The sequence below is a fragment of the Lepidothrix coronata genome, unplaced genomic scaffold, assembly GCF_001604755.1.
Source record: "Lepidothrix coronata isolate B3197 unplaced genomic scaffold, Lepidothrix_coronata-1.0 Scaffold226, whole genome shotgun sequence".
Lineage (NCBI taxonomy): Eukaryota > Metazoa > Chordata > Aves > Passeriformes > Pipridae > Lepidothrix > Lepidothrix coronata.
Window position 1 is genome coordinate 1,101,241 of NW_016690406.1, and position 27,102 is coordinate 1,128,342.

At 38.2% G+C, this 27,102-nt stretch overlaps 1 protein-coding gene across 1 annotated transcript; it reads left to right on the forward strand.

The window, feature by feature from the left end:
* Positions 1–231: 231 nt before the first annotated feature.
* Positions 232–21,761, forward strand: ATG3 (autophagy related 3). Its single transcript, XM_017833992.1, has 12 exons — positions 232–418; positions 3,074–3,115; positions 6,373–6,422; positions 7,652–7,722; positions 9,452–9,559; positions 11,598–11,647; positions 13,616–13,697; positions 14,216–14,250; positions 14,944–15,099; positions 15,739–15,866; positions 19,837–19,905; positions 21,540–21,761. The coding sequence occupies exons 1-12, from the start codon at positions 347–349 to the stop codon at positions 21,619–21,621; spliced, it is 945 nt and encodes a 314-aa protein (XP_017689481.1). The 5' UTR covers positions 232–346; the 3' UTR covers positions 21,622–21,761.
* The last annotated feature ends 5,341 nt before the right edge of the window (positions 21,762–27,102 follow it).

Sequence of the window (27,102 nt, forward strand, 5' to 3'; positions counted from 1 at the left end):
GCCCCGCGCGGGGGCGCGCGCCCTCACAGCCCCTCCTTGGGCACAGCGGGCCAAGCCCCGCCCCTCGCTGGGCACGTGACGGCGAGGAGCTAGCTAGCCCCGCCCCTTCCCTCGTCCCCACCCACCCACATGAGCCCCGCCTCCGGCCCCGCCCCCTCCGCGACTTCCCGCCTTCCGCGCGCCCTGTGTGACGTCACGCGCGTGCGACATGTGTGGGCGGTGGCGTGGGTCACGTGAGCGCGGGGGGAGGGCGCGGGCAGCGCCGTGACAGAGGGGTGGGGGGGCGGGCGAGCGTCCGTCTGTCCATCCGTCCGTCTGACCATCGACCGACCGACCCACCGCCACCATGCAGAACGTCATCAACACCGTCAAGGGGAAGGCCCTGGAGGTCGCCGAGTACCTCACGCCTGTGCTCAAGGTGCCGGCGCTGCGCGGGAGCCGGGCTGGGGACGGGGGACGGGACACCCGCGGCCGATCCCTGCCCTTGTCCGGGCCCCGGAGCTCCGAGGTGGCGGCCGCGGGTCTCGGAAGGCGCCGTGTTGGGTGTGCTGGGGCAGAGCCATCGGCCCTTACTCCGAACCGGGCCGTGCGGGATGGAGGGAGCCCGAGCTGGAGCTCACATCCCGCTGGGAGAGGGGAGCACCCACCTGGGAGGTGCGGGCCTACTGAAGTACGGGTGTTGCTGGTCCTTAAGGAATTACTTATTTGCTGCTGGTTTCTGTAAAAGTGGCAAAACTTTAACTGGTTGTGTGACCAGGAATTGAAATGCAAGCGTACAGCCAGGCTGGAGCCTGGTTTCGGGAATGCGTTGCAATGGTTATTTTGGGTAAGAGGGCGACTTCTTCAGATGGCATAAAAAACCCAAACAAAACAAAACAAATCAATTCTTAATTGTGTGAGCAGATGTTAAATTATGCAGCATATCTTATTTCTGTGTCAGAATTGCTGTGTTGCTACAAGTCTCTGTGTGTTACAGTAACTGTGAATGGTAGAAATGAGCCATTTGTTTTTTATAATAGTCTGCTTGTAAAGGTGGGCAGCACATCTGTTATAATTCTTGTTATTGCTTGTTTAGGTAGAGACAATTCGTGACTTTCTGCAGTTAGACTGCATCCCACTTTCTGACTCCTATTTACAAATAATTTTTTATGTAAACCCCAACTTTGTGTATGACAGCCAGCAGCTTTCTCACTACTGATTTTCACATTTTCAAATGTTTTTGAAAAAATACTTCTCCTGTACTTGTTTATGACAGCAGTCTCTCTGCCTGTGGCTTTGTGGTTTGACCTTCTATGTGCTTTGTACTCTGCAGCTGAGATTTTTGGGCAGAAAGCAGTGATACTCAATTATTAATTGAACTTGTCCCTCTGTGGTATGCAGAGTGCTCTTCTCTGGATACTCAGATTTTCTAGAGTTGCCCACCAATGTGACACGTGTGGGCTGCAGTGAAGTTGTGGCCTGTAAAGGTGAAGTGACTTGTTTACTGTAGTACAGTTGTTGTTGCACAGCTCATGTAATAGTGGAGGAATTCTTGTGCCCCCATGAACTACTGAGAGGAAGCAGGAGTAGAACCTCCCAGGAATGGGAGGTTATAGTATTATATTAACTCATAATAATAAAAATACTCCAGCTTGGTAACTTTAGAAAGAAGCTAGCCCTATGTCTCTCGCTAGCTTATGTACCACAGAATGCACAGAGAGGAAAAAGTGATTTACCCTCAGGGAACAGAGGATGGATATTTTACATGTTTTCTCTCTGCAATTCCAGAAACACAAGTCTGTGCATGTTGCCTTATGGTTCGTTTTGAGGTTAAATAGTAAGTTGTCTCCACTGCGGTGTTGCACAACATGTTATTGAGGGTTCTGGGTCTTACAGCAATTCAAGTTGCTTTGATTTCTGTCAACTAGCACATAATGATGTTATGATGTTTGTACAGCTGCAGTTTTGCCTATCTTGATCTTGTTCTCAAATGTATCTTCTTTAGAAATGAAGGAGAAAGACAGTGTCCAGTACTGTATGAAACAGGTGTGCTCGTTTCATTTTACACAGCATGTGTGATATCACACACCAGGGTGAAGGAACAAGAATAACCAAGTTAAGCAGTGGCTGGTTTTCTTTAATGTTTTCTGACTGTTTGAATAAGGTGAAGTTGTGGCCAAAAATCAAGATATTTTCAGTTGCTGCTTTTAGTCTTGATAGGAAAAAAAAGTTCTTTAGGGCAAGAATTCAGCTGTGCCGTGGTAAAAATTACATTCTTTTTCAAAAGCCCTTCTTGGATTGCTGTAATGCTGGGGAACAGTAGATTTCCTTGGTACTTGAGACTTTTCTGAAGAAAACAAACATGCCACCAGAAGTCAAAACAAAATACATTTCCTCTAGATTTGAATATGATAAAAGATGTTTTATCCTTAACCTTCGTACATGTCACCTTTAATGCAAAAGTACTTTATTTCTCCGTGCAGAACTAAGTGGTGTGTCTAGTTGCTATCTATTCTTTCATCCATAAAAAAACCCCTATGACAATATGCAAAAATCAAAGCTCTTACCAAGGTGAAGGCAAAGAAATGGGTATTAAAAGAAAGTTAATAACTGAGTCTTTCTGTGTAAGTTTTTCTAGCCCAGAGAAAAGTCATTTTGGTCATTCACTTCATGACCTTTTTTAACTGCAAAACCCTGTATTAATGCACTGCAGTACTGTTCAGTGCCTAGAACTTCAGAGTCCTGACTGAGAATCACTGATTCTCTGTCTCTTACTGGCAAATATAATATTGAGTGCTGGGGATCTTCTCTTCATTGTTGGTATAATTGTTGGTAGCAAAAATTTTGTATATGTGATCATTTTTATAGTACCTCACATTCTGCAACAATTAATTTTAGTGAGCCTTACACTGTAAAATAAGGAAGCTGCCTATCAGCCCTGGCAGAGGTTGCCTCCAGGCTGATCCATGGATCTTTGGACAGAGCTATTTGCAAGACAAAAGTAGAGCAGGTGTTTGTCTTTGCAGTAAAGTTGGGTAGGTTGATTCTCGTCAGCAGTTCTCAAAATTTCTAAACTTTTTTCTTTTTATTGCAGGAGTCCAAGTTTAAGGAAACTGGAGTAATTACACCTGAAGAAGTAAGTGTTTAGAAATAACAAAGTATTTTGAAAGTAATGGTAAATCTTTTACACAAAATGAAATGTTCATCTCAAACAGTTCATGTCTTTGCCAAATAATTGTTGCCTCTTGAAACAATTTTCATGAAGAGAAACTTGTAAATCGCCTTCTTACTCTACAGATGAAGTATATCAACATAATTCCTCTTGAGATGACACTTGACATCTGAATGTAGGGTGCTTTTTTCCTCTGTTACGTTGTGAAAAGATTGAAAGGAAGCTGGGTCAGCAGCTCCATTTCTCATGGGAGTTCAGGACTAAAGCAGGAATATATTGATTTAAAAAGTCTTTCCCCTGAGCAACTCGAAGAGGAACCTTTATCTTTGGAACAGTCTTTGCTTACCTCACTTTTGGTTCCTTCCAAGGCTCTGTCCAGATCATTACGTATACTTGTCCACACCAAGTATCCGGTGATTATTATTTTTCCCTCCTCTTCTCTATAGGCTACTTCAGGCTATCTTGCATTGCTGCCAAGCAGTTGTATTTTTTTTAAGGACTCTGATGCAAAGAGAAACAAATGGGATTTTTTTCTGGACTAGCAAAAACACTGATTGTGTTTTGACTTCCCCGTTCTGCTTTTTCTCTTATTAAAATGCTACTGATCTGCAAATACATTGTCTTTACAGAGGTCTAAGAAAACAATGTTAAGATTATTGTGTAGAATGAAACAAAAATGAAACAGAATGCAGAAATGTGAAGATGAGGTGGAAAAAAATGGAACAAATGATGACTGATGCAGCTGGATAATGTGGACAGAAGTATCTTTTCTGTCATTGGTACCTTGCAGTTTTCTGCTCTGTTTTCTGGCAAGCAAGCACTGCTGCTTTCTGTGACCCAGAAGATTACCATATAGACAAACAGGCTTAGCAATATGTTCTCTTGTTCTGATAACCATATTTACGTGTGTATATATAAATATTTATATATCATATATATTTAATAATAATACATGAGCTTCATTGTATACAAACAAGAATAACATAAAGTCTAGGAAAATGTTCTGCTAATACTTAATCCTTTCTTGATTTATGGGAGAAAACTTTGCAGGAGTACTGAAAGAAAAGGTATTTTCTATAGAATGTAGCAAGAACCACACTATGTTGCATTACACTGTTTGCAGTGTTTAAACACCAGTACGACTGTGAATAGTATGTGTTCTCTGTGTCAAGACAGATGCTGCTGGGATGAATAAATTGGATCCTTCAAAACAATAGTCAAGGGAACCAGTTATATAGCAAGAATAAATTTTTTTTAAATTTAGGTGAAGCTGGAGTGTGGATCTGCTGATTGTCCCTTTGACAGTCTTTCGTCTTCCATGATGATTTTGGTCTTTGTATAGTAATGATTGCTAAAGAAGGATTGAAAATCATCGATAATGGAGCTAGGATGTTATCTTTGAATGAGTTTGGATTTCTAGGGTAATTTTAGCTGTATTTTAGTCTGGGATACTAACTGTTTTATAGATTTTTGTGAGGTTCCTGTGGCTTGCCTCTGAAGATGAATCAATTAGCAATGAGGCTAAAGATGACTCATTAATCAAACTCAACACCTACTCCCTCTTTTCATATATCTGTGTACTTGATTTAACTGCAAGAAATTCTTGCCTGTTATGAGTTCTTACTAGTTAATGCCTCCAAAAGTTGACACCTGTTTTAATCATATATGTAAATACAGGCAAATCTTTAAAAAAATCATTCTTTCCAGGACTAGAAATAAGATGTCCTAAAATTGATCTCCTTCCACTTTGCAATATTGATTCAGGAATGAGATAGTGTCAGTGCTTGAGAAACAGAAAGTGAAACCAGCTAGGTAATTTTGCTGCCTAAGCTGAAAAAAATGTAAATGGAATTTCAAGTGTTGTTTTAGGGTTTTATATCTATTAGACCCATAAACAATGTTTTGTGTTTTTTCATCTTTAATTTTAATAATATGTTTCAACATTGGAGTCACAAATAGAGTTCCAGTTCCTTGAACGGAGAACTTTAAATAATTTTGGAGTTTCATTTGTTATTTGTTATGCAAAGGGTAATGAGTTTTAAAATTTCCATACGTATTGGGAAGGATTGCTGTTTTCTTTAAAGCGAATATTTCCCTTTTGCTAGAGGCCTTTGTTAAAAAAATAGGTGAAAGGGAAGCACTTCCGCAAAGATTAAATCTGTTAATCCCCAGGCAGTGCTGTGGTGTTTTCCCTAAACTGACCTGCCTGGCTTTGGAGGACATGTGAGAAAATGGCTGTGACACGCTGCAGGCCTGTTGTGTCGCTGCAGCAGCAGCTGCTCAGCTGGGAAGGGTATTCTTATAAACTGGCATTTTAGGACAAGAGAGCAAGTGTAGCAATAGCTGTGCACCTCATATTGAAACCTAACTGCTGCAAGGACCACAAAAAAGCACTTCTCCTAAGTGCAGGCTTGCCTCCCTCAGTTTATATGTGCAAAAAACAAGCCTGGTGGGTTAGACTTTTCTGAGTGATATTTGAGTTTGTACACAAGTCTGGTGCTGGCAAGTCTAATATGACAGTATCACTTTGAAATAGTAATGAGATTTTATAAAAGCCTTTATCTCTCATACTAAGAACAAGCAGAGTGAATATTTTTAAAAACTATTTCTTCAGAACAAAGTTATATGTAATTTTTTTCAGTGTATTAAGTACTTGGTAATCCATATTTAGTTAACATCAGCGATCAACTATTATAATGATGGTATTATTAAAATGCATACTGTTTATTCTTTTGTGCAGTTCTCTCATTGATTCAATGAACTGATGTTGTTCTTGGGTTTCTTCTTGCTCCAGCATTGTTTTGAACAGGGAAAGAGAATTAAACATGTTTTTTACATTAAGCTCTTTGTTGTCTTTGTAAAACTTTGAAGAGTGGCAAAGAAAAATAGTTTCTTTATCACAAAGTATACAGTATTACCAGGTCCAGAAACTTTTTTGCTTCTTACTGTACTGGTAGGCAATACCACAGCTTTTGAAACTAACTGAATTTGCTGTGGGGCTTAGTACACATTTCATTCGGGTGAAGTTGATTTAGTCTTCGCATTTTCATGGTTAGCTGAGAAATGGAGTTAAAATAAAGTATCCAGCTGATATAAACAGTTGTTAGTTACATAATTAATCTATCAAAAGAATGTACAACTAAAATATTAATATTGAGGAAAATTGGAGATTTTCTCATGCCATATTTAACAGTACTTTAATTTTTTTCCTACCTTAACAGTTTGTCGCAGCTGGAGATCACTTAGTTCACCACTGTCCTACTTGGCAATGGTAAGTAAAATTGAAAGGATTATAGAAAGCTGGCATCCCTACCTGTGCTTTGATGTGTTTCCATTGGGTTCAGCTATACAGTTGTCTCATTTCAGAACAGTACATAGACTCTTACAGCAGAACTTTTATGATGTCTCTATGTTTAAGTCAGGCGGGGCTTGCTTACTGCTGTGTAGCAGTAGTTGAATGAGGATTTGTTTGGGATTTTTTTGTTTGTTTCATTTGTCTTTCTAAGGTTTTAGAGGACATAAGTTGTTAAATACTGTGAATGCTTTTTGTGCTTACCTGCAGCAACATCAAGTCTCCCTGAATTTGTCTTGGTGGTTTAAAAAGCAAAGGCCATGTGCAACTGGAATTGCTTGGAAGTAGTTGTAAATGGTCTATTTTAGACAAGCATTTATTAATTAAATATGTTAAAGTTGGCCCGAAGCAGAACACTTTGTGCGGTGCTTGTCCTTCGAAATCCCTTATGTATCCCATGTACAATATGTTTCATGTACAATAAGGGTGCGAATAAGGTGCTTCCTCACATTTTACTACTGTCTTTCATTATGAAACTAATCAGTTCCTGAATGAGCATTGTCTGTGCAGTTGGTATCATCAAGGTCTTGGCTCTGTACTAGGCCATGAATTGCTGAAGGAGGAATTATTATGCTTGAATCATACTTTCTTGCCCCTTTGCCATCTCCTTCGGAGAAAATATGATGTTGAGTCTGGCCTATGTGCCAGATGTTTGGAATGGACTATTTAGAATGTTACTCTTATTTCAAACCAAAAACCATGAAAGGTGAAGGCAAATGCTTGAGTCATGTGAAATTAAAAAAGATTACTTGAGCACTAGTGACTATGGACAGATTTTGTATTTATAGAGGTCTATTTCTTGCTTTTTCTGAAGTTGCTTTCTTCAGACATTTGCGACTATGTTGTCGCTAATCCTAGAAAATTTTATGTAGAATAGACTATTTTGTCAACCCATCTTTGCTTGGCCATCTCAAGGTAAAAGTAGTTTTTGAGGCAGAAAATAGTTTTGATCCCAGACCAGTTTAGGGGTGGCCAAGGTTCTTAACCCCATATCTATATCTTGTATAGGGAAGAGTCAAGTCATAGCAAACAGATTCTTAGAGTAGGTCAAGAGGATTATATAAAATGTTCCTGATACACGCTGAAAATAGAAGGGTTCTTTTGTTTGCAGATCATCAAATTCTCAAATGGTGCACTTCATTTTACAGGGCTTCAGGAGAAGAACTAAAAGTCAAGGCTTATCTGCCAACAGACAAACAGTTTTTGGTAACTAAAAATGGTAAGGCTGAAGTTTAAATATAAGTGTTCTTAGGATTGATAGAATGGTTGACTGTGCTATCTACTCGTTGTCTGTATTGCTAAGGGAAACAAATACCTTGCACTTTGGGTGCTCTGACTTTGCAATTAAAGTTTTTCCTGCACTTCTAAATTCTTTTTCTTAGGCTGCTTGTTAGTGGAGCTTATATGAATAATAGAGCTTGCCTTGATGGAGGAAAAATGAAGTTCAAACATTATAAACCTCTATCTGTCTTCCTTTCTCCTATCCTTCAACTCATATTCAGTATCTGAAAGGAAAATGTGTTTATTTTCCTCTTTCTTTTGCAAACTGAGGCTATTGAAGAGTTCCCAAAGTGTCTTTCACGGGGACACTGATACTTCTAGTTCAGATATGTAGTTAATGTCACTGTCTCTGTCAATAGCAATCATATAAAAGCAATTTTAAATAAAGTTGTACCAGCTTCAAAGTTGTGTATGTATATTACTTGTGGTAATATCCTTTTTAATGGATAAGAAGGCTAACATCTTGGCACAACCATGAGGAAATAATTTTCTCAAAAGGTCTTGTGTCAAAATGTGTGAATGCCATTAGATGAACCTCTACTACTGAGAACAGCCTGAGGAAATTTTTACCTGCAATGGGTTATATTCTGTGCTTGAATTTCAGTTACTGGCTTTTGGAGCCTTACAATGCACTGTTGGGAAAATTATTACAGTAGTGGTGGACAGACTTTCATAAGATGGTCCTGATGGTTGGATGGCCAAGTGATCTACTGTTTCTCTTTTCCTGTCACTTCTGGGGTCTCCCTCATTACTCTGATCTTTCTAGATCACATTTCAAAATAATGTGTTTCCTGTTGATGGTGTCACATTGTCCTACCACCTGAGTAAAAGTTGTGGGCTATGGGTGAGGCTGGGGGCCATCCTACTGACCTCATTTTGAAACTCTTTGGAAGACTTCACTGTGACTTTCACACCCCTCTCCTCCTCCTCTGAAAGATCAAACAGCAGCTTTCAAAATCTGCACTTCGTGTGGCAGATTTGTTTTTCTCCACATTGGTAGAAGAAGAGCATTTTCTACATAATCTTTATTTATGCTGTTGGAAAATGTCTGTTTTGCTTTAATCAGATACGCGTTCTTTCTTTGACTATTTTCTGAAAACTTTGTCTAAATCTGTACTTGAATGGCTCTGTAACACATATGACTGAAGTTAGTCTAAATAGCACATTAATTCTAACCTTCTAAAATTCTAGATGTTAATTTAGAATTAAACATACCTAATATATTGCATAAATAGCCAGTGCAAACTTTTAGCAGAATTCTAAAGACAGATAATTTGGAAAACTGATGCAAATCCAGGCAAAACTGTGCTTAAACCAAAAGTTGTTTACCAATGTGAACGAAAGTAATAGATTGTCTCCAGTTGTTAGCAAATTAGAAGTTAATTCTTTTCTAATCCTTAAGAGTTTGGGTGAGAGGGCTCTCGTGGGTAACAGAAGAATGAACTTTCAAAGCCACTGCAGTTGTTGTATTTTACATGAAATAAAACATCTGCTACAGCACATCAATTTTCCAAGTTCAGGCTTTTGCATTTGAAGTATAGGTTTAGGACTCCCTAAAGAAGGATATATGAGAGACTGCCACATTTCAGAAGGCCTTGTGGGATCTTGCTCCAGTCTGGTTTTGTATAAGATTGACTGCATTCATTTTGTTTTGCAATCTTTTGCAGTGCCGTGCTATAAAAGGTGTAAGCAGATGGAGTACTCAGATGAGCAGGAAGCAATTATAGAAGAAGATGATGGTGATGGGGGATGGGTGGACACTTTTCACAATGCAGGTACTCAAAGTCTTGCCTCAGGCTTTGTGTTTGGTAATCTGATTTTCAATTTCCACTCTCTGAAAGTAAAATTTTTCATATATACAGATGACTGTGTACTAATATCTAGTCTAGGAGAAATAAGTTATGCTGTCAGTTAACCACTTGATTGGTACATGAATGCTCAGCTGTTTAACTCTGTGGCTGTATATGCCTGAAACAGGCTACTTTTCAGAGGTGTTGGCAATAATTTCAGTATTCTCTTATTACAGTTCTAGGAACTTATTTTAACAAATGAGCTGTGTAGTGGCTCATTCCTGAGTAAGGGAATCCTGTGAAGATAATGGTGGTTTAAAGTATTTGAAGAATATGGAAATATTTCTTTATTTTTAGGTTAAGATTGCATGTGAAGCACGTTGAGATCTATATCTTAATGATGACCTCAACTGACTTAAATTATTTTAGTGTTTCCCATTCTGTTGAATTGTTGGATTGAGCTGAAAGGAGGAATCATTAGAAAATAGCTATCTTAGTATCTGATGTAAGTAGAGGAAGTGGGTGTAGTACTAAAAAGAAAGAAAATATTATTAAGTAGAGAGATGTGTGGGAGATGATGCTTTTTTATCATAAGTCCTTAGATAAGGTTGTGTTGATAAAGAAGTCTAAAAATTACTGCTTATGTGAATCTATCTCACTGGCTTTTCTAGCAGCCTCTTATAAATCCTTTTGCTCTTTTCTAAGAATTAGAAATTATATTAGTTTTAGTCTTGTTTCTTGATGTTCTATAATGAGTTAATAAAATTCTGTCCTTCACTGATGTTTTGTCCACCATTTCCAAACCCAGAAGGTACTCCTCTCAGTTTTTACTTTCTTTGCTGTAAATTTTCTGCTGTTATATGGAAAAAGTTCGCTGAATAGTTCAATCAGGGTGGGGAGAAAAAGGGTGGGAGATGATGCCTTTTGTTTCTCTGGACATATATTTTTCATCATTGGCAGTTCTTAAATGCATCACAGTTCATAACTGAACACCCCACACCAAAGAAATGGTTTGGAATATCTTTGTCATGTCCTTGAATTAAGGATGTAGTCTCCATCCCTGCTGTGAATAGACTTCTATGCCAAGTTTTTCTTTTTAGGGTTGACTGGTTTGGGCCCCATGCTGTGGTAGCACAACTGTAACACACTGTTTACACCTGGCCAGGTCTCCAAATGCTGTCAAATGAGAAAAAAACAAAGTCTGTTTCTGCCCATCTGTATAGATGTCTTTGATAGTACCACTTGTGGTAGGAAAAAATGTGTTCAGATGATCATACAGCCACTAGAAATGTATTATTTCCAAGCAGCATTCAACTGGCATTTCTGATCTTTAAATAGTTATTTCTGATGAGCAGTTATGTGATTCCAGGTTCACTCTCCGCAGTGATGTAACTTATTTTGAGTTAAAGAGTTAATTAGATAAGTTTACTCTGTCAAAGCAGAATTTTGGCGTGTATCCCGAAAAGTACTGGGTGAGAACTGCAGTAAAACTATAAAGCTAATGAGGAGGAACTCAAGAGTAGACACTGTTGAGATTTGGGATGGTTTTTACTCTCACTTCCTCTCGGCTAAAAGCATTGAGTGTTCTCCTACATTGTGCTTTGTCATTGCTTTCAAGATACTCAGAAATACTCAAAAATGCGTGCCTTTCTCATGAAGTTGAGATCCATTATTGTGATGGGAGTGCCTGTCCTGAACTCACTTTTATGCAAAAGTACCTCAAAATTAAAGTCCAGATACGCCGTATTCCATCAATAAATTTTGTATGACCTGCCACAGCTGTGCTGTGGTGCTCCGTGTTACTGCTATGGTTTGCTTTTGGATGTCCAGCACTAAGCACATTACCAATACCAAATGAACAGCCTTCTAATTAACAAAATTGTTGTGAGAGGTAACTTGGAAAGAGGGTATGCTCCTTTCTGAAATCTTTGCACCCTCTTTCTATTCTATTCTATTCTATTCTATTCTATTCTCTAACAGAGAAACAAGCTTTTTTAACGCTGACTTCTTGTTCAATTAACAGGTATAGTGGGCGCAACAGAAGCAGTTAAGGAGATCACACTAGACAGTAAGGTACTTGTTTCTAAATTTTCTTGTTGCTTTATTACAGGACCTAAAGGTAATAGAAGTTTTACCTGTAGCAATCTAGTTCTCCCTATGAAGGATTAAAATGTACTTTGTCACTAGTTGTCTTGCAGATATACATTGACCTTCATAGCCCGTGGTATTAGTCTGCAGGCATGTGCACATATGCATTATAAGCATGTGCATTTCCTTATTACTGTGTTTACTGAGGTATTTGTCTTTTTAGAATGTCCTTAGGTAGGCTTCTACAAACTGAAAATGAAGTTCTGTTTACACTGATACAGCACATTTGCGCTTCAAGAGACTACTGTTTGGAGATCCAATGTAAAGAAATTTTTATATGGAAAAATAGTGTAGGGATATAAAGTATTTCTTTGTAATCTTTAACTACTGCAAGCAGCGTTTTAACACATTTGGTCCTGTTTGACAGGCTTATGCTTCTGGTTTATAAGTGCTAAAACTGTTTAAATGTATACATCTTACAAAGTCATCAGTTTCTGTGTGTGTTTCCAAAAAATCACTGCAGCAGGAGAAAAATCTGAAATTGAAGTCTTCAGGAAACTGAGAACGGTTGGAAGTACTTGAAGTGAGAATGTACTGGCTAACATGTTTAAGAAATGTGGAGAGAGTCACAGACACAAAATGCTTTTAAAGATGAGTTGGTTGTTAAAGTGGAATTCTAACTCTGTGCTGCGAGAGTTTGCTAAACCGTCCAAGCACTAGGCTTTGGATTCCAAAAATTAGAGGGAAAGAGAATGGACTGCCCAGTGCTAGCACACAATTGTAAACAGCTCAAAATGCTATTGATATGATGAACTGTGAAGTATGTGTAATTCAAGTGAGACTGTGCTAAATGTTGTAAAAATACTGCTTTTTTGAGTCAGTAACATAAGGGTGAAAGAAACACTCTAAAGAATAGCTAAAGTTGATCACTGTTTTTGCCAAACACAATACTTGCAGAATGTTACTGTGATTTATAACTGCTCTTGTGTGTTTTGAATTGGATTTCACTTCTAATCTATTGTATGTAAAAAAAACTTGCTTGCTTGGACCATGGGTCCAGTCCAGGAGAACAGCCCTTTTCTGCGAATGTTCTGTTTGACAATGCACGTTGTAACTTAGTTTCTTACTAGCTGTGGTGTTTCCTGTTTTTTAAATTAAAAAAACAGCCACCTGATGCTTGCAATTAGAACGGCTTCTAATTATAATAATTATTTTGAGTATTCAAGTCTTCTTGAAACCTGTATAAATTGAAACCTCTGCCTTCTGAATTTCACCAGAGTTGTCTGTTGGATTCAAATGCTGTGCAAGGCCCCAAATAAAAAGTTGTCTGTGGGCTTGTGCTGTATTCATTTCTGTTGGACTTATGTTTCCTTGGACTATGATATCAAAACGTGATCTCTTTTGGGACTCTCTTGTGTTTTAGAAACAATTATGGAGCTGGACAAGGCTTGTAGTTTGTGGAAATGGATGACACTTTAGTCATATGATTTAGTTTTATGTATTCGGGCAAGGAGCAGGGAATTGGACTTAATCATCCTTATGAGTCTCTTCATTGGGATATTTTATGATAACTGCTGCACAGTTGGACATGGGTTAGGACTTACAAAATCTTAACCTACATGTTTAATCTTAGCTGTTAGGTCATTGCCTTTCATTTGAGGTCTTTTAACTGTTTAACACCATGTTCACTCTGCTTAGGAATTAAATCATTCCAGATTGCAAAGTCAAAGGAGAACTTTTTAAGTGGATCTTTAATGTCATACTGGGACTTTGAAACTAAGATGAGTTAATAAGCAAATATTTGAGTCCAGTGTAGTATTTCTTAATATTGCAGAAATTATTCTTCTGGTTCGCCGAATGTATTGACTGGACTTACACCTTAAATTTGCTGGGGCTATAAGCTGTATAGATTCAACAGTCTTTAAAGCAGTGTTTTCAATTTAACTTCTTAAGGATAATTTAAAAATACCAGAGTGTTCAGCATCTTGTGAAGATGATGACGAGGAAGATGAAGGAGAAGCTGCAGACATGGAAGGTATTTCCTTAAATTGGGTGGGACATGCTTTATTTCAGGCCTTTAAGTAAAGTGGTACTCTCTAAGAATCACTCTTTATTTTCATGGGATGCATGCTGGAACGTTCAGCAGGCATATGCTCTTTAACATCTTTTGTGTGGTCTTATTGATGCATGTTTACTCTGACTTGTGTGCCAACACCTGTGTGAATGTTAGTGACTGGGAAGTTAATCTGTGTAGCAGAACAGATCCAAGCAAGTATAAGTTAGGGATTTAGCACAACTTCCTTCCAACTTCATATCTACACTTAAACTCAATCTGCCTGTATAAAACTACTGAAGGATTGCTCATCACCTGCTTACTGTAGTCTTGATCAAAGTTTTATGAAAAAAGGAGTAGTCTGGTTTGGGGATTGGGAAGTCTACGTGAATAAAACATCTTTAGATACATGTAGATTTTTTTAAAGGAGTTGTTTATGAATGACAAATATGATGACTAGCTACAAGCTGAACATAGAATTTTATGGGTCTTCTTTTCAGAGTATGAAGAAAGTGGGCTATTGGAGACAGATGATGTGAGTGAACAGTTCTCTATCTTGTCTGTTACAATATAAGCACAAGCAAATGAATGAAATAACAAACGTATGAGTAGTGGGATTACTGAGCCTGGTTTCTTGTGGATTTGCCTCCAGACAACCTACTGCAGTAACCTAAACCCTTGGGTTCTCAAAGATTACAATCACAGAAATTTTGGTTGGTTTTGCTAATCCATTTTGCTCCGCTCACACAGTGCTATATTCATGAGAAGTAAAAAATGCAGTGGTTGTTCTGGAGGATGAGTGGCTTGTAGGTTCAGTAGATTCCACTAATGCATCAGACTGTCAGGAGAGAAAACAGTGGTACTATCCTAAGGTCTTCATGAACCTGCATAAACTGAGACCTCTTCCTTCTGAATTTCATTGGAATTTTCTGTTACTTGTGAAAGAAGGTAGGGGGATGTAACAAGGTAGTTGCATACTTCCTTAAGAAATCAGACCTTTTTTGAAAAGTAAAAAGCCCCATGAAAAATAAAACCAAAAATACTTGGTGGGAGAGAAACTGATACTCATAATTTAAAGATAAAAACAAAGCCCAAAAGCCTACGGTTTTTTTAATGCTCACTTAAGAACATTCATAAAGGTTCTACAGCTTTACATAACTACTTGGGATGGGAAAGGAGAGAACTCAAACAAGACTGTACTAATCTTCTCATTTTTATCTTGAAACAGGCAACACTTGACACAAGACAGATTGTAGAAGCTAACAAAGCTAAAGTTGATGTTGGAGGGGAAGATGCTATTCTACAGACTAGAACCTATGACCTCTACATCACTTATGACAAATATTACCAAACTCCAAGGCTCTGGTTGTTTGGATATGATGAGGTATAGTTCAGTTGGGTTTTTTCCCTAATTCTTTAAAATTAGACTCACTGTGTCAAATAGCAAGGCTATTTTGTTGCTTATTCATAGTAGAAATTTAAAGGAAAGAATGGTGAGAAAGTGATTAAACAGGCTTGTAGGCAGGACTTATGGTACTTGCAGGAAGTAGAAACAACTTATATGAAAAGTGCACTTGGTAACTGAGCACATTTGGAAGGAAGCAAATTGTGCTCTGTCACTGGAGTTTCTGTTATCACTGTAGAGTTGGTAATAACCCCAGTAAACTCAGTCAAGTAAGTGGGTTTGTGTTTCCATCATCTTCAGAGGGAAAGGATTAGATGAATCTTTCTTCCCTTTAATGACTAAATTTCTTGAGTTAAAGTTGGTTAGAGCTTGCGGCTCAAATACCTAGGTGGGAACCTAGCTGGTTGTCAAACATACTGACTTTATCATTCACCTGGTATATTAAAAAGAAAAAGCTGTGCAGCACTAGTTGTATAGCATACGGATTTTGTGTACCTTCAGAACTGTTAAGTTTAAGGTGCTTATAATTTATGGTGCGTCACCTGTTAATGATGTTAGAAAAGAGCAAGATTTTTTGTTATTAATGGTTTTGTTTTCCTGTTCCTTTTGCCTCTATAGCAACGGCAGCCTTTAACAGTAGAGCACATGTATGAAGATATTAGTCAAGATCACGTCAAGAAAACAGTGACCATTGAAAACCATCCTCATCTTCCTCCACCTCCCATGTGCTCAGTTCATCCTTGCAGGTAAATCTTTGTTTCTGGTCTGATTCAGCAGGCAGACACAAAGCACTTCAGTGTCCTTATTAAGGATTTTGTTCAGGTTCTCTGGACATCCTCCACAGTTGGCTGCCATAGTGGTCTGTTATTTTCTGAGGCAGTATGAAAGGAAGGGTTTGGCAATTCTTGGAATTCATTCCAGTGCTCACTGCAGCAAGTGTGTTCAGCAGTTACTGCTGTCTTCCCTCTGATCAACTTGCTTTTACTCAGCTTCCCTACAGACTCCAGAAGATGGCAGACTACTAGAACTCTATAAAGTTCTGTCTTTGCAGCTGTTTTTTGGGGAGGGTCGAAGTATGTGTACTTTCGCAGCAGAAAAAGCTATTTGAACATGAAATAACAATTTCTTATTTTATGTTAACTATTTTCTGCTCCCCCAGAAGTCCTTGAAATTTTGCACTTATAAGTAGAGATCCTCTGATTGCCACACAAACAAAACACACTTGTGTTTTTAGGGTGTTTTCTGTTGAATTTTCCACATTTCTCACCAAAGACAGAGGCAGCCTGTAGTTTCACTTGCTGCACAGGTATTTTTTTCTAGGTCTTTGAAAGGTGTATTCTGTCTTAGCTATAGGCTTCAGCATCCTTTTAGGTGTCTTAGTGATACAAAGCCAATATCTTAGACAGTGTAACTCCTCAGCTTCTTGACAGTATTAAGTTCTTGGAGATATGAGTTTGGGCTTTTATCTCATTTTAAAAAAAGACACCCTTTGTAATATTGCATATGTTTTTTAAAAAAAAGTTCAGATTGCCCCTTTAAGTCTTTTAATTTCCTTTGGCTTAAAGAAACATGTCAGGGGTCTTTATCACTATTTGAGGTGTCAAATAATCAGCTTGTTCTTGACAAGCTTATGGTAGGTTTTGCTGACTCAAAGCCATTATTTGATCATCAGTCTTGGGAAGGGTATACCATTCTTTTGAGAGAGCAAGGGAACTTTGCCAGAAGTATTTTATGGCTACTTTTGATCTTATTATGAGGATATATATTCATGGCCTTAGTAAAGTTTGTGTTTTCTGGAAGCCCTGCTAATAAATTGGTTGGGAAGAAGCTTCTGTTGATGGATGCAGGCTGGGAGGGCACTCTCAGAAGAAACATAATGACCAGATATTTGGGCATGACCGCCCCTCACTGACTGGGTAGAAGTGTGGGTTTTATACTGGCCTGTGGCCTCTGCGTAACTTCGCTAATACCTTTGCAGAGTAAGAACCAATGTAATGTTAATCTGTGAATTTGGATTGAGTCTCTTCATGGGTGAGAGCTCTGTGGTCATGTTTTCACTTCTTCCCCTGAAGCCAGTGAAGTGCCAGTTCCTTTGTTATGTAATCCACATCTACACTTGAAATGGTTTGCATCATGAGCCTTGTTTCAATTTTAAGAATGAAAGAGATGATTTATAATGAAGTGAGACAGATTTGCTGCTCATCTTAAATGTGGAGGAAACATTGTGTCTAGTTCTTCTCAAATAGGAATCTAGTTGACCAGCAACTGCTTAACATTTGAAAGATTTGAAAAGGTAATCTTGAAACTGTGAAGAAAGAGGCCAACAGTGTATCCAAAATGAAGGTTTTAAGTATATGTTCTCTTACTCTCCAAGGTGAGCTATTCTATTTTTTTAATTTGATAAGGCTAACAGCTAAGAAGGTCTGGGTTTTCGAGGTAAAAAATAATAGCTGAAACTATTGTCTTTAATTCAGCTAGGAAATACCAGTGTTTAGCTACCACTGTTGCTTCCCATCATGTTACAAGAATTGTGTAATGTAGGATATTTGTATGATACTAAACTAACTTATCTGTTTCTTGTGACGTGAATATCCTCATGTCATGCGTCAGAGAAAGGAAAGAAACAGCAGTTGGATGCTGTTGGCAGCTGCTTGACATAGGTTCTATTTTAAGTAGTTAGTTAAAATTGTTCATCTTGCAGCTCTGCTGGAAGCTTTATTTCTTGTCAGCATTTTTATGGTACTGGGAGGAACATAGTTAACTTCCTCATTAATTGCTGTAAGCTGCTTTAATCACAATTCTCAGCTTTTTATGTGGATGTTATGAAGGGACTATTAAACAAGTTACTACTAAACATTTACAATTTAATTGTGATTACTTGCACTGATTCCGAGAGCTTATTTTTCTCCATTTCAGACTAAATGGTGATAGCCTTCTCAACTCTTTTTCCTTCTTATGTACTCTAAATATCTGTAAGGAAGTGACTAGAGGCAACTGTAAGGAGCAGTGAATTGAGCCAGTATGCTCTTAGAGACTTCTAATAGCTTCAGGGTGACCTATATTCTGTGCCATCAGAAAAAAAATAGTCCACAGTTATGGATAAGGTCAAAACTTTAGTTTTGGCAGTGGCCAAGTTCCTGTATAGAAGCAGCTGGCCTTGGTACCTGAAAGGGCATGTGTTCCACACGGACATCGTGGGGATCCAGAATTGGAATCCATTGTGAGGATTAATTGATTTGCAAAGATGAAGAGCAAATGACAAATGCTGACCTTTAGTATTTCCCTGGACTTGCATGTTCCTGTTTACAATGTGTCTTGGTAGCTTTGCAACAGCTTCCTTCCTTGTTTGCAGTTGCTGGCAGCACAATTAACTACAGAGTAACTACTAAGTGCCAGTTGCTGGTGAGCTATTTAAATTGACATACTGATATCAAAGCATGGTCAGAAAGTTATGCAAACTCTACTTACAGCTCGACTTGTTGTCGGTCGGCACGTAGGTTGTTTTAGGATGGGCATTTCAAACTACTGCTGCTCACTAACCTGCAGTGCTGTGTACGTGGATGTCCATAGCCCTGTATGACATCACTGGTAAAGATTGCCTAAGGAATCGTGTATTTAAAACAAAGTTGAAGTATAGATAAAAGAAAGATTAGTTACACTGCCTGGAAGTTTGTGTTACAAGTATATAAATAAAACGTAAATACAGTTGTTTTCACCTCTGACTTGGTGTGTTCTTCAGCCCCTGGTTTAAGTGGTGTAAGAACTGAACACAAGACCATTGCAAATTGTACCTGGTCATTAAAAGATTTGAAACCTTCATCATTACAGATATTCAAAACCAGACCAGATAAGGTCCTGAGCAATTTGTTCTAGTTTGTTGCTCGTTGAGCAAGGAGGGTTAGACTAGATGAAGACTGTCTCGTCCAACCTTAGCTATTCTGTAATTCTCTGTTATATTCCCAGGATCAGCTTTGTACATAAATATTGTGTGTTGCATAGTAGGTTGGGTATGTCACTGATGAGAATGTAAAAACTTAGTGACCTGAGGAAATATTTATCCTCCTCTGTAGTGCTTTACAATAACAGTCACAAGAGTGAATAAAGTACCTTAGAAACTGTTGATTTGCTATAGAACCCAAGTTACCACCAGAGAAAGTCTCCCTATCCTAAAACAGTCCTAGAGCAGCAGTTCTGAATTTATACAGGGTTAGTTTAACCTGCCTAGGAAACTATGACTTGTTTTAGTGTTTGAAACCTCTTAAGCTTTACAAATTTAAGAGTGCAGCAGAGGCAGCCAAGAATGTTGCAGCAGTTTCTAGGCATCTTCTTCAGGAGGAATCTAGGAACTTCTGGTGGCTTCCTGCTGGTCACAATTACCTTCTGGGGGCTTACCTGGTGGCTTTCTTGGAATTTAGCAGTTAAAAATTGTACTAGTGTCAAGCAGTATGTATTGACTCTCATTATGGCACTCAGTCTCCACTGTGGCATGGAACATTTTTTACTTTCCTTAAGGAGTTTTAAAGATAATGTTACATTAGTCACTTAGTATTATCTTTCAGTTACTGTTGGGATTTTATTTTCTCAGTAAACTGAAAATTTCCTCTTGCTGCTTCTGAAACTAACAGTCCAAAATTATTTGATTTGCAGAGAACCTAATCTTACTGAGGGAAGGGGGTATTACCTTTTCCTTAAAATATTTTCTGATCTGTTTTTCAGGCATGCAGAAGTCATGAAGAAAATAATTGAGACTGTTGCAGAAGGTGGGGGAGAACTTGGAGTTCATATGTATCCTTTTTTGTTACTACACTGATTCTTGGAGATTTCTCCAGTGTAAGGAGCTGTCACCTCAAGGTTCCTAAACTGGAATGCAATTGTGTGTGAAAGCAGTGAACAACTGCTTGGGGTGGCACTTGCTAGAGTTCTTGGATGAGCTCCGTTGTACAAACACTCTGTTAAGTAGCTGGGGGGCCAGGAGTGGTGTATGGCAGGAGCAATGGGGAAAGTAGGTAGGATTGGAGGAACAGAATTGAGCCCTTGTTTGTAGGGATGTGAAGGAGGTAGCTGTGAGCATGAAACAGAGATCCCAGTGTAGGAGGGTGAGACTGGAGATTCACAAACTCCATCTGGAGTATAATCACTCCTTTGAACAGCTTCGTATTACCTTCGAATCTGAAATTCATTCCTGAAAGATGTAGAGGTCCCATTATTTTCTACTCTGCACGTGAGCAGTAACTTGGTAAAACATTTAGCTGACAAAAAGGCAATGAAAATTACTAAAACCACTCTGTGCATCGATATCAAATGCTTCACCATTAGAATTTTCTTTCAGCAAGCTGACTCATCTTAATTATGCTTTGTAGTAAATGATACTATGCTTTCTGACTGAAGTAACCTCCATGTTAGAAGAAAGTGTGTCCTTTCAGAATAGTGTTCTTTGCTGCTGTAAGGCAAGAAAGGAGGAATTACTGAGCAGTTATAGGTCTCGAATTGGTTAAATTCCCTTTTACTCTATAAGTTGAGACTTGCTCAGTTTGTGCAGCAATCAGCTGAAACTGAACTGGAAAATAACTATCTGGCATGGTAGTTCAAGTCCCCTACTCCTCAACAGTTACAAATAGCTTATTTTCAAGGTTTTGATTACTTTTTTTTATTATTACTTAACAAATTGAGGCATTTTTAATGTGCGATTTCTCTTGTCGTTATGTGTTTGTGAAGAAATGGTCCATGAGACTGATACATCAAAATAGTAGAGTTTACTTATATCCAGTACCAATGCAACTTAATAGTCAATTGAAAGGTGTGATTTATTTTAATTCTGTGGTTCCCTGACTGCCTCATTCCCTCATGGAGAGACACTTTAGATTATAATTATCTAACATACTCCAGACTGCAAAGTCAGGCTCAACATGCATTTGAAGGTGATGTATACAAAGGCAGACTGCTCAGCATAGTAAGGCTAATCTCTGCACTCATTAACAGGAAGGACCTCTTTCAAAGGATGGTTCAGAACAGGAAAACCAATTTCTTTTTCTGAGCCACTGAAAACGCTGAGGAGGATCCTGCTTTGCCTGCCACTACAGGAGGGTAGCCTTGCTGGGTGGAATTTACCTTGGCATTTGTTTACAAATACTAAGTATGTAAATAGTATTGTAAATGTTTGTGTGGTGTCTGCAAGATTTATTGAAAATCACTCCTGTTTCCCTCTCTTAACTTAAAACAGGAAGATCTGTATGTTTGGTCAAGCATTGGATGTCATTACCAGAATTCTGCTGTATAATTTCCCAGTCTCTAACTACATAATTGCTAGGTGTTATTTTCCTATTAGCAAGAAATACTGTTGAGCTGATCACTGAATGTGAATTCTGCTTTGTTTTACAGGATTTCTAGCTATTGTACATTTTCCTTAATATGAAACTCAGGTACCTTCTTATTTTCTTGAAATTTGTACAGGCGGTCATTCCAACAATAGAATATGACTACACGAGGCACTTTACAATGTAACTAAAATAAGAGATGTACTCCTCTAATTATAAAATCTTTTTTTAAATAACCCATCCATGTGACTTACACAACATTATACACAATTTCTGTAACTAATCTTTTATCAACTTGATGCATTAAAATAAAATGTTCCATTACCAGCCTTTTTAATAAAAATCTTTGTGTGTAATATAAATAAATCACGTTCATTCCGATACAGACGCTGCACTAAGAAGTGGGATTTTTTTTCTCCATGATTCCTTCAATTTCCTTTCATCAGAAGACTATTTTTGTGTATGTTGGAAACTGAAATCTACTTTTATAGTAGAAACCTAATACTTTTAGCTTCATTGCTGATTCCTGAAAATGTGAATTTTCTTTTTTTTTTTTCCTCTCCTATTCAAATTCACTTAGAGTTATGTGGGTTTATTCCCTGCCTATGAATGGTGTGTTTGCTCTATGTGGAGGAGGATTTTGATAGCTGAACAAAATGAGTGGTTGTCTTGTTAGGAAAGTTTGACTACATCTTAAACTAAAATAACTGTAACTAACCAATCTTTGAAAGTTGGTTTAGATTTACACTTGAGCAAGACTAGTGTTTTGAGATGGAATGTTTTGGGAGACAAAGCAGGAATATTGGTATGTAGTCTGTTCATCTTCTAATAAAGACAAGAACAGTCTTACTGATGAAATTACAGCTTGAGGGTAAAGGGAGAGGGTTGCAGTGGCAGAGCAAGGTTCAATCTTGATTATTTCTGTGCCTCACCGGCACTAATTGCTAGTCTAATAGCATGGTTTCCTCTTTGGAGTAAACATAAACTGAGTTATTTATGAATTCAGATATTGCAGATGCATCCAGGCTTCAGCAGCCACTTTCTGCACTATAAAATGTTAAGGCTTTTATTAATGAAAATGGGAGGATTAGGACCATCATCTTTCACTGTACGTATGTGTATATATTTATACTCGTTAGGTTCACTTAAACTGGCTTTTAGGACAGCATCTTTGTCTCCCAAACATCCACCTTGTGTTCTGCAAGGTAATCAGAAGTTAGGTGTCTGCAGTGGACTGAATTTGCTGTTGTGGGTAGGAAGTTTGGTCCCTGCCCTGGCACAACTGGTCCCTGTTTTGGCTGCCCTCTGTACCATGCTCTTACTTACATGAGAGCCTGTAATCAGTTCTGCATTCTATGCTTAAACTGGCTTTCCTCTTTTGATATCTATCTTCACTTCCTCTTTTTTGGACTATATCTTGGGCAATATCTATGTAAGTGAGCTGAAACCTGTTAAAACTTAACCACACCCACTGAGTCATGCCATAGGATTTTTCCTATCAGACTAATGTCAAAGATGTTTTGGGCTTTCTGGTAACAAAGGAAGTAGCTGTCCTCCACCCAATAAAGAGGGGAGTTTGGAGGGGAGCAAAGAGAGGGAGTAGGACTTAAAATAACTAATAATGATGATGTATATTTTTTTCCTCTGCTGCGTCAGAATCTTTTGAAACATCCTTCTCCTAAAAGGTGTCTGTTCATCTTTAGGAACGTGAATTAGTTTCACCAATCTCCAGTAAGTTGTCAAATATCACATTCTTCCTTGTTGGGCTGTTGATGGAAGTAAGTGGTGTGATTTTTTTTATTTTTCTTTTAAGAAAAAGTATAAACCAATGAAGGCCTTTTTCTCTGACCCAAGCAGAACAACAGAGGTGCAGCAGAACTGAAGAGAACTAACCAATGGCTTCCATCAGCACCATGATATTTAATGCCTGACAGCATTCTTAGCACAGAAATGTCTGTTGTTACAAAACCCAAAGCTTGGTGACTCATATGTGGTGCTCTGCTTGGCTGCATATCAAAGCAGCTGTACCTGAGCAAGCAAATTTGACCTGGGTACACTTGCAGCAATTGTACTGTACCTTAGTCCTCCTCTTCTTTTGGGACTAATACTTAAAATTCCTGATAGAACTGAATATTGCTGCTGTAGGAACTGCTATAAACATATGCAAACCTAGTAAACCTCAGTTATAGCTTCTGTCAAATCCTACATGGTCATTAATGGTCTGAATTTTGTCTCTGCATCAGAATAGCTTTTGAGAAGTTCTGCTGTGCTGCAGTCCACTTTCCTACTGCACTTCTTGCAGCTCTTGTGGTTCTATTTGCCTTCTAGATCTCTATCTCTTGATCTTGAACTTGGAGTACATTCCCCTTTACAGGTGCTGCATGCAGCAAAGATGTGGGTGAAATTTTGATTGTACTGAATCTGAAAGTTATGCACCAGGAATGGGTTGTGGTGCAAATGGGATAACCTCACAGAATTGTAAAATAATAAACATCACAAGCTCTATGGTCAAACTTCAGATACCTAGTCCTCAATTTACATAAAATGCTTTTAAAATACCAAAAAATACTTGCTCATGATAAAAACCAAAGCGGTAAATTCCAAGCAATATGTGGGAAGTTCAGTCCTGTATTTAGTCTTCTAAAAGTCTAATCGAAATCTAAGCTATAAATAATGGAGGGTGGAAATACTGTTTAAACAAACAGGGTAATTTCAACTTTGTCCTTCTGTGGCTGCATTTTTACATATGGGAAAATGGAGCTTGTTTAACCAGCTTGTTTATCAAACAGCCTGAGCCACTGCTGGAGAACTAGACTGCCCTGAATTTGTCTGTGTGCTGAAGTCTGTAGGGACAGATACAATTTACTGTCTTATGCTAAAAGCTTACTGATTTCATGTTTCAGAAAGAAACACACCTATCTGCTTTTCTATTGGAAAATAACTTTCTCTGCTACTAACTTCTTAGAAGTGTTCGAAGTCTACTATTTGAAAAAAAAAAAACAAACCAAACCTGGATGTGGAAAATTCAACTATATGAAAGAAGAAAAATTTAATTAGTTCAGAATATCGTACCTATTGTTGGAAGTAGGTATGTATACAACTTGATAAGAGGCTCTCTTTTTGGTTTTGATAATCCAGTTTCATTTGCAGCAAGGTTTTATGATAAAAAGATGCAAATCTTCCTAGTTGCAACCTGTTGCACTGATACTCTTACTGTTGTTATTCTCTACAGAAAGAAATCCAAGTTGAATATGCTGCTAGGCTGACTTAGCATGAAGGCAGCTGCTCCCGTGTTGCATATCAGTTGTAAGCCTGGGCAAATACAGAAATCTCTTAGTAAAGAAGACAAACTGGAACAGAGAGAACACAAACATTGAGTAGGAGCAAAATTCTTTCTCGAGCCAAACTGGAAATTTTCTGATGAAAATTAAACACACAGAGGGAAAAAAAAAATATTTTGTTTGAGTCAGTCCAAAATTTTGAACAACAAATCATTAATGCAGTTTTTGAAGACAGGAAGCTAGTGTATCCTCTTCTCTTTTTGTTCCATTAAAAGGATTTTTTTTTTCAGACCATGAGTCAATGGTCTTAGACAAATTTGTTAAAGCACTGAATTTACATTTTATAGTACTTAGAAAATAAACATATTTCTTTTTCTCTGAAACTGCATTGAATTCAGCATTTCTATGCAAATAGTTTTGAGTCCTGCTAAATAATTGGTTTTGGCAAACATTGACTGGAGAAACACTCAGTTCTAACAAAGGACACGTGCTTTTCTCCTAGGGAAAAATACAGGTTTAAAACTTGTGAATGTATTTAGGTTTAAATCAACATGATTATCTGTCTTCTCGAACCCTGTAGTGCCAGGGAAATATGAAACACCCTTCTGAGTTCTTACTACCTTCTAGTGTGTTTATGAACACAGAAGTCACACAGCCTGCCTTCCCTTAACAGAATGTGTTCTTGTGAGGGCTGTCACCAAAACACACACGCATCTTCCTTTTGTAGAAATTGCTATCTGAAAGAAAGCCGAACTTTCTCTGCCATCTTTTCTTTTTGCCTGCTCATGTGGTTTTTGGTGTGGCACACCTACTTTAAACTTCTAAAATGAGCTATTTCACAGATTAACCTTTCTTGGCTTTAGGGCCTACTTGCAGAAGTGAAGATGGTTTCTGTTCCCAGTTCTGCCTGGAAGATTTGGTAAGTGCCCCCTCTGTCTTTTACCTACTTCAGAAGCATGTGTTCACTGCTGATCAATAATTAACTCCTTGTTTGCCCATGAAATCCGTCCACTCTGCACTAAACAAAGTGCGCTCGCTGGACCACTGCGCATTGATTCGTGTGTTTGGATGAGAGATAGAGAGATAGGTCTCTGCTGGGGCATTATTAGCAACCAATTCCAGAATTGTTTTACAACCTTTTCTTCCCTCTCTATATGATCTCCATCTCCCTCCTCATCACTGTAATACAATTGTGAAAACTGATGGCAGCCATCAGGATATGAGTGCCCACTGGCACTTAGGACAGTGTTTGTGATGTAGTAGATCCAAGTTTGTCGTGGGTCATAATGTATAATTTGCAGAAAGTTGCATATCACTAGTCTTCCACTCTTTGGAAAGATCTGTTCTTAATTGCTCAGGCTCAACCTAGGATGTTCTGGGTGAAAAACTGGCAATGCCAGTTAATTTTACAGGTCAGCTTTAGAGCAGGACTGGGAGCATCCTCTTCTAGTATGTTTTCACATGTAGCATAACAAGAATCAAGTTTATAATTACTAGGTGTCAGGACAGGCAGTAATCTCACCCAGTTAGAAGATGCAGACCCACTTTTAGTGTTAAAAGGTATTGCTTACGCTTCTCTTTCCATGCTTTGTTTTCATTTGGCATTTCTGTACATCCCAAAGGTACTGCTTTGTTTTGGGAACAGCATTGCTCATTGAGCTGCAGAGATTGTCTTGCCAGCCTGGACTAGACCCACACTCCTCTGGGCATGGCTTTTGATGACATGATCTTTTGATGTTGCTGGTGAAATGTAATTTACATTTGAACATGTGGGTAGGCAGTGAGGATGAAATATGAAGTTTGCAACATGTGCAATGTCGTGAAGTAGAAAAAAAGATAACAGCTAAATATATGAGTAGCCAATAAAATTGCATTATCTTGGGAGACTTCAGCCTGACTAACATCTTCTGTAGTCACTTGTCCTGTGACTAATAGTATTAGCTTGCAGGTAACCAATGCTAACTAAAAAAATTATATGTATGTATTAGACTTTCACCACATCAGACAAGAGGATATAATTGCAGATATTAGAAATTAGTGGTCAGGTGGAAGGGAACAAAGTCTTTGGATTATTAATAATGATTTTCAGAACACTATGAAACTTCCTAAAGCCTAGAGACAATGTGATATAGTAGCTTAAATAAAAGAAAAAAAACCAAACAAGACTGAACCAGATGATTTCAATCAGCTCAATTTCATATTGATACTAGGAGCATAGAAAGAGGAGAAAATAAGGAAGTAGCCATTGTTGGACTGCTTGTTCTTAAAGCGTTAAAAAAGGGTAATACATGGTAATCAATGTAGCTTAATGGAAAGTATATCTAATCTAATTTTATACTGTTCTTTAAAACTGTCAGTATTATCAGTCACCCATAAAAAAGTAATTA

Excerpts from the sequence above, each read along its gene's own strand:
- ATG3 (XM_017833992.1), top strand. The coding sequence starts at position 347 with ATGCAGAACGTCATCAACACCGTCAAGGGGAAGGCCCTGGAGGTCGCC. Across the intron at positions 6,423-7,651 it reads CACTGTCCTACTTGGCAATG|GGCTTCAGGAGAAGAACTAA; the intron begins GTAAGTAAAATT and ends TTCATTTTACAG. Across the intron at positions 13,698-14,215 it reads AGAAGCTGCAGACATGGAAG|AGTATGAAGAAAGTGGGCTA; the intron begins GTATTTCCTTAA and ends TCTTCTTTTCAG.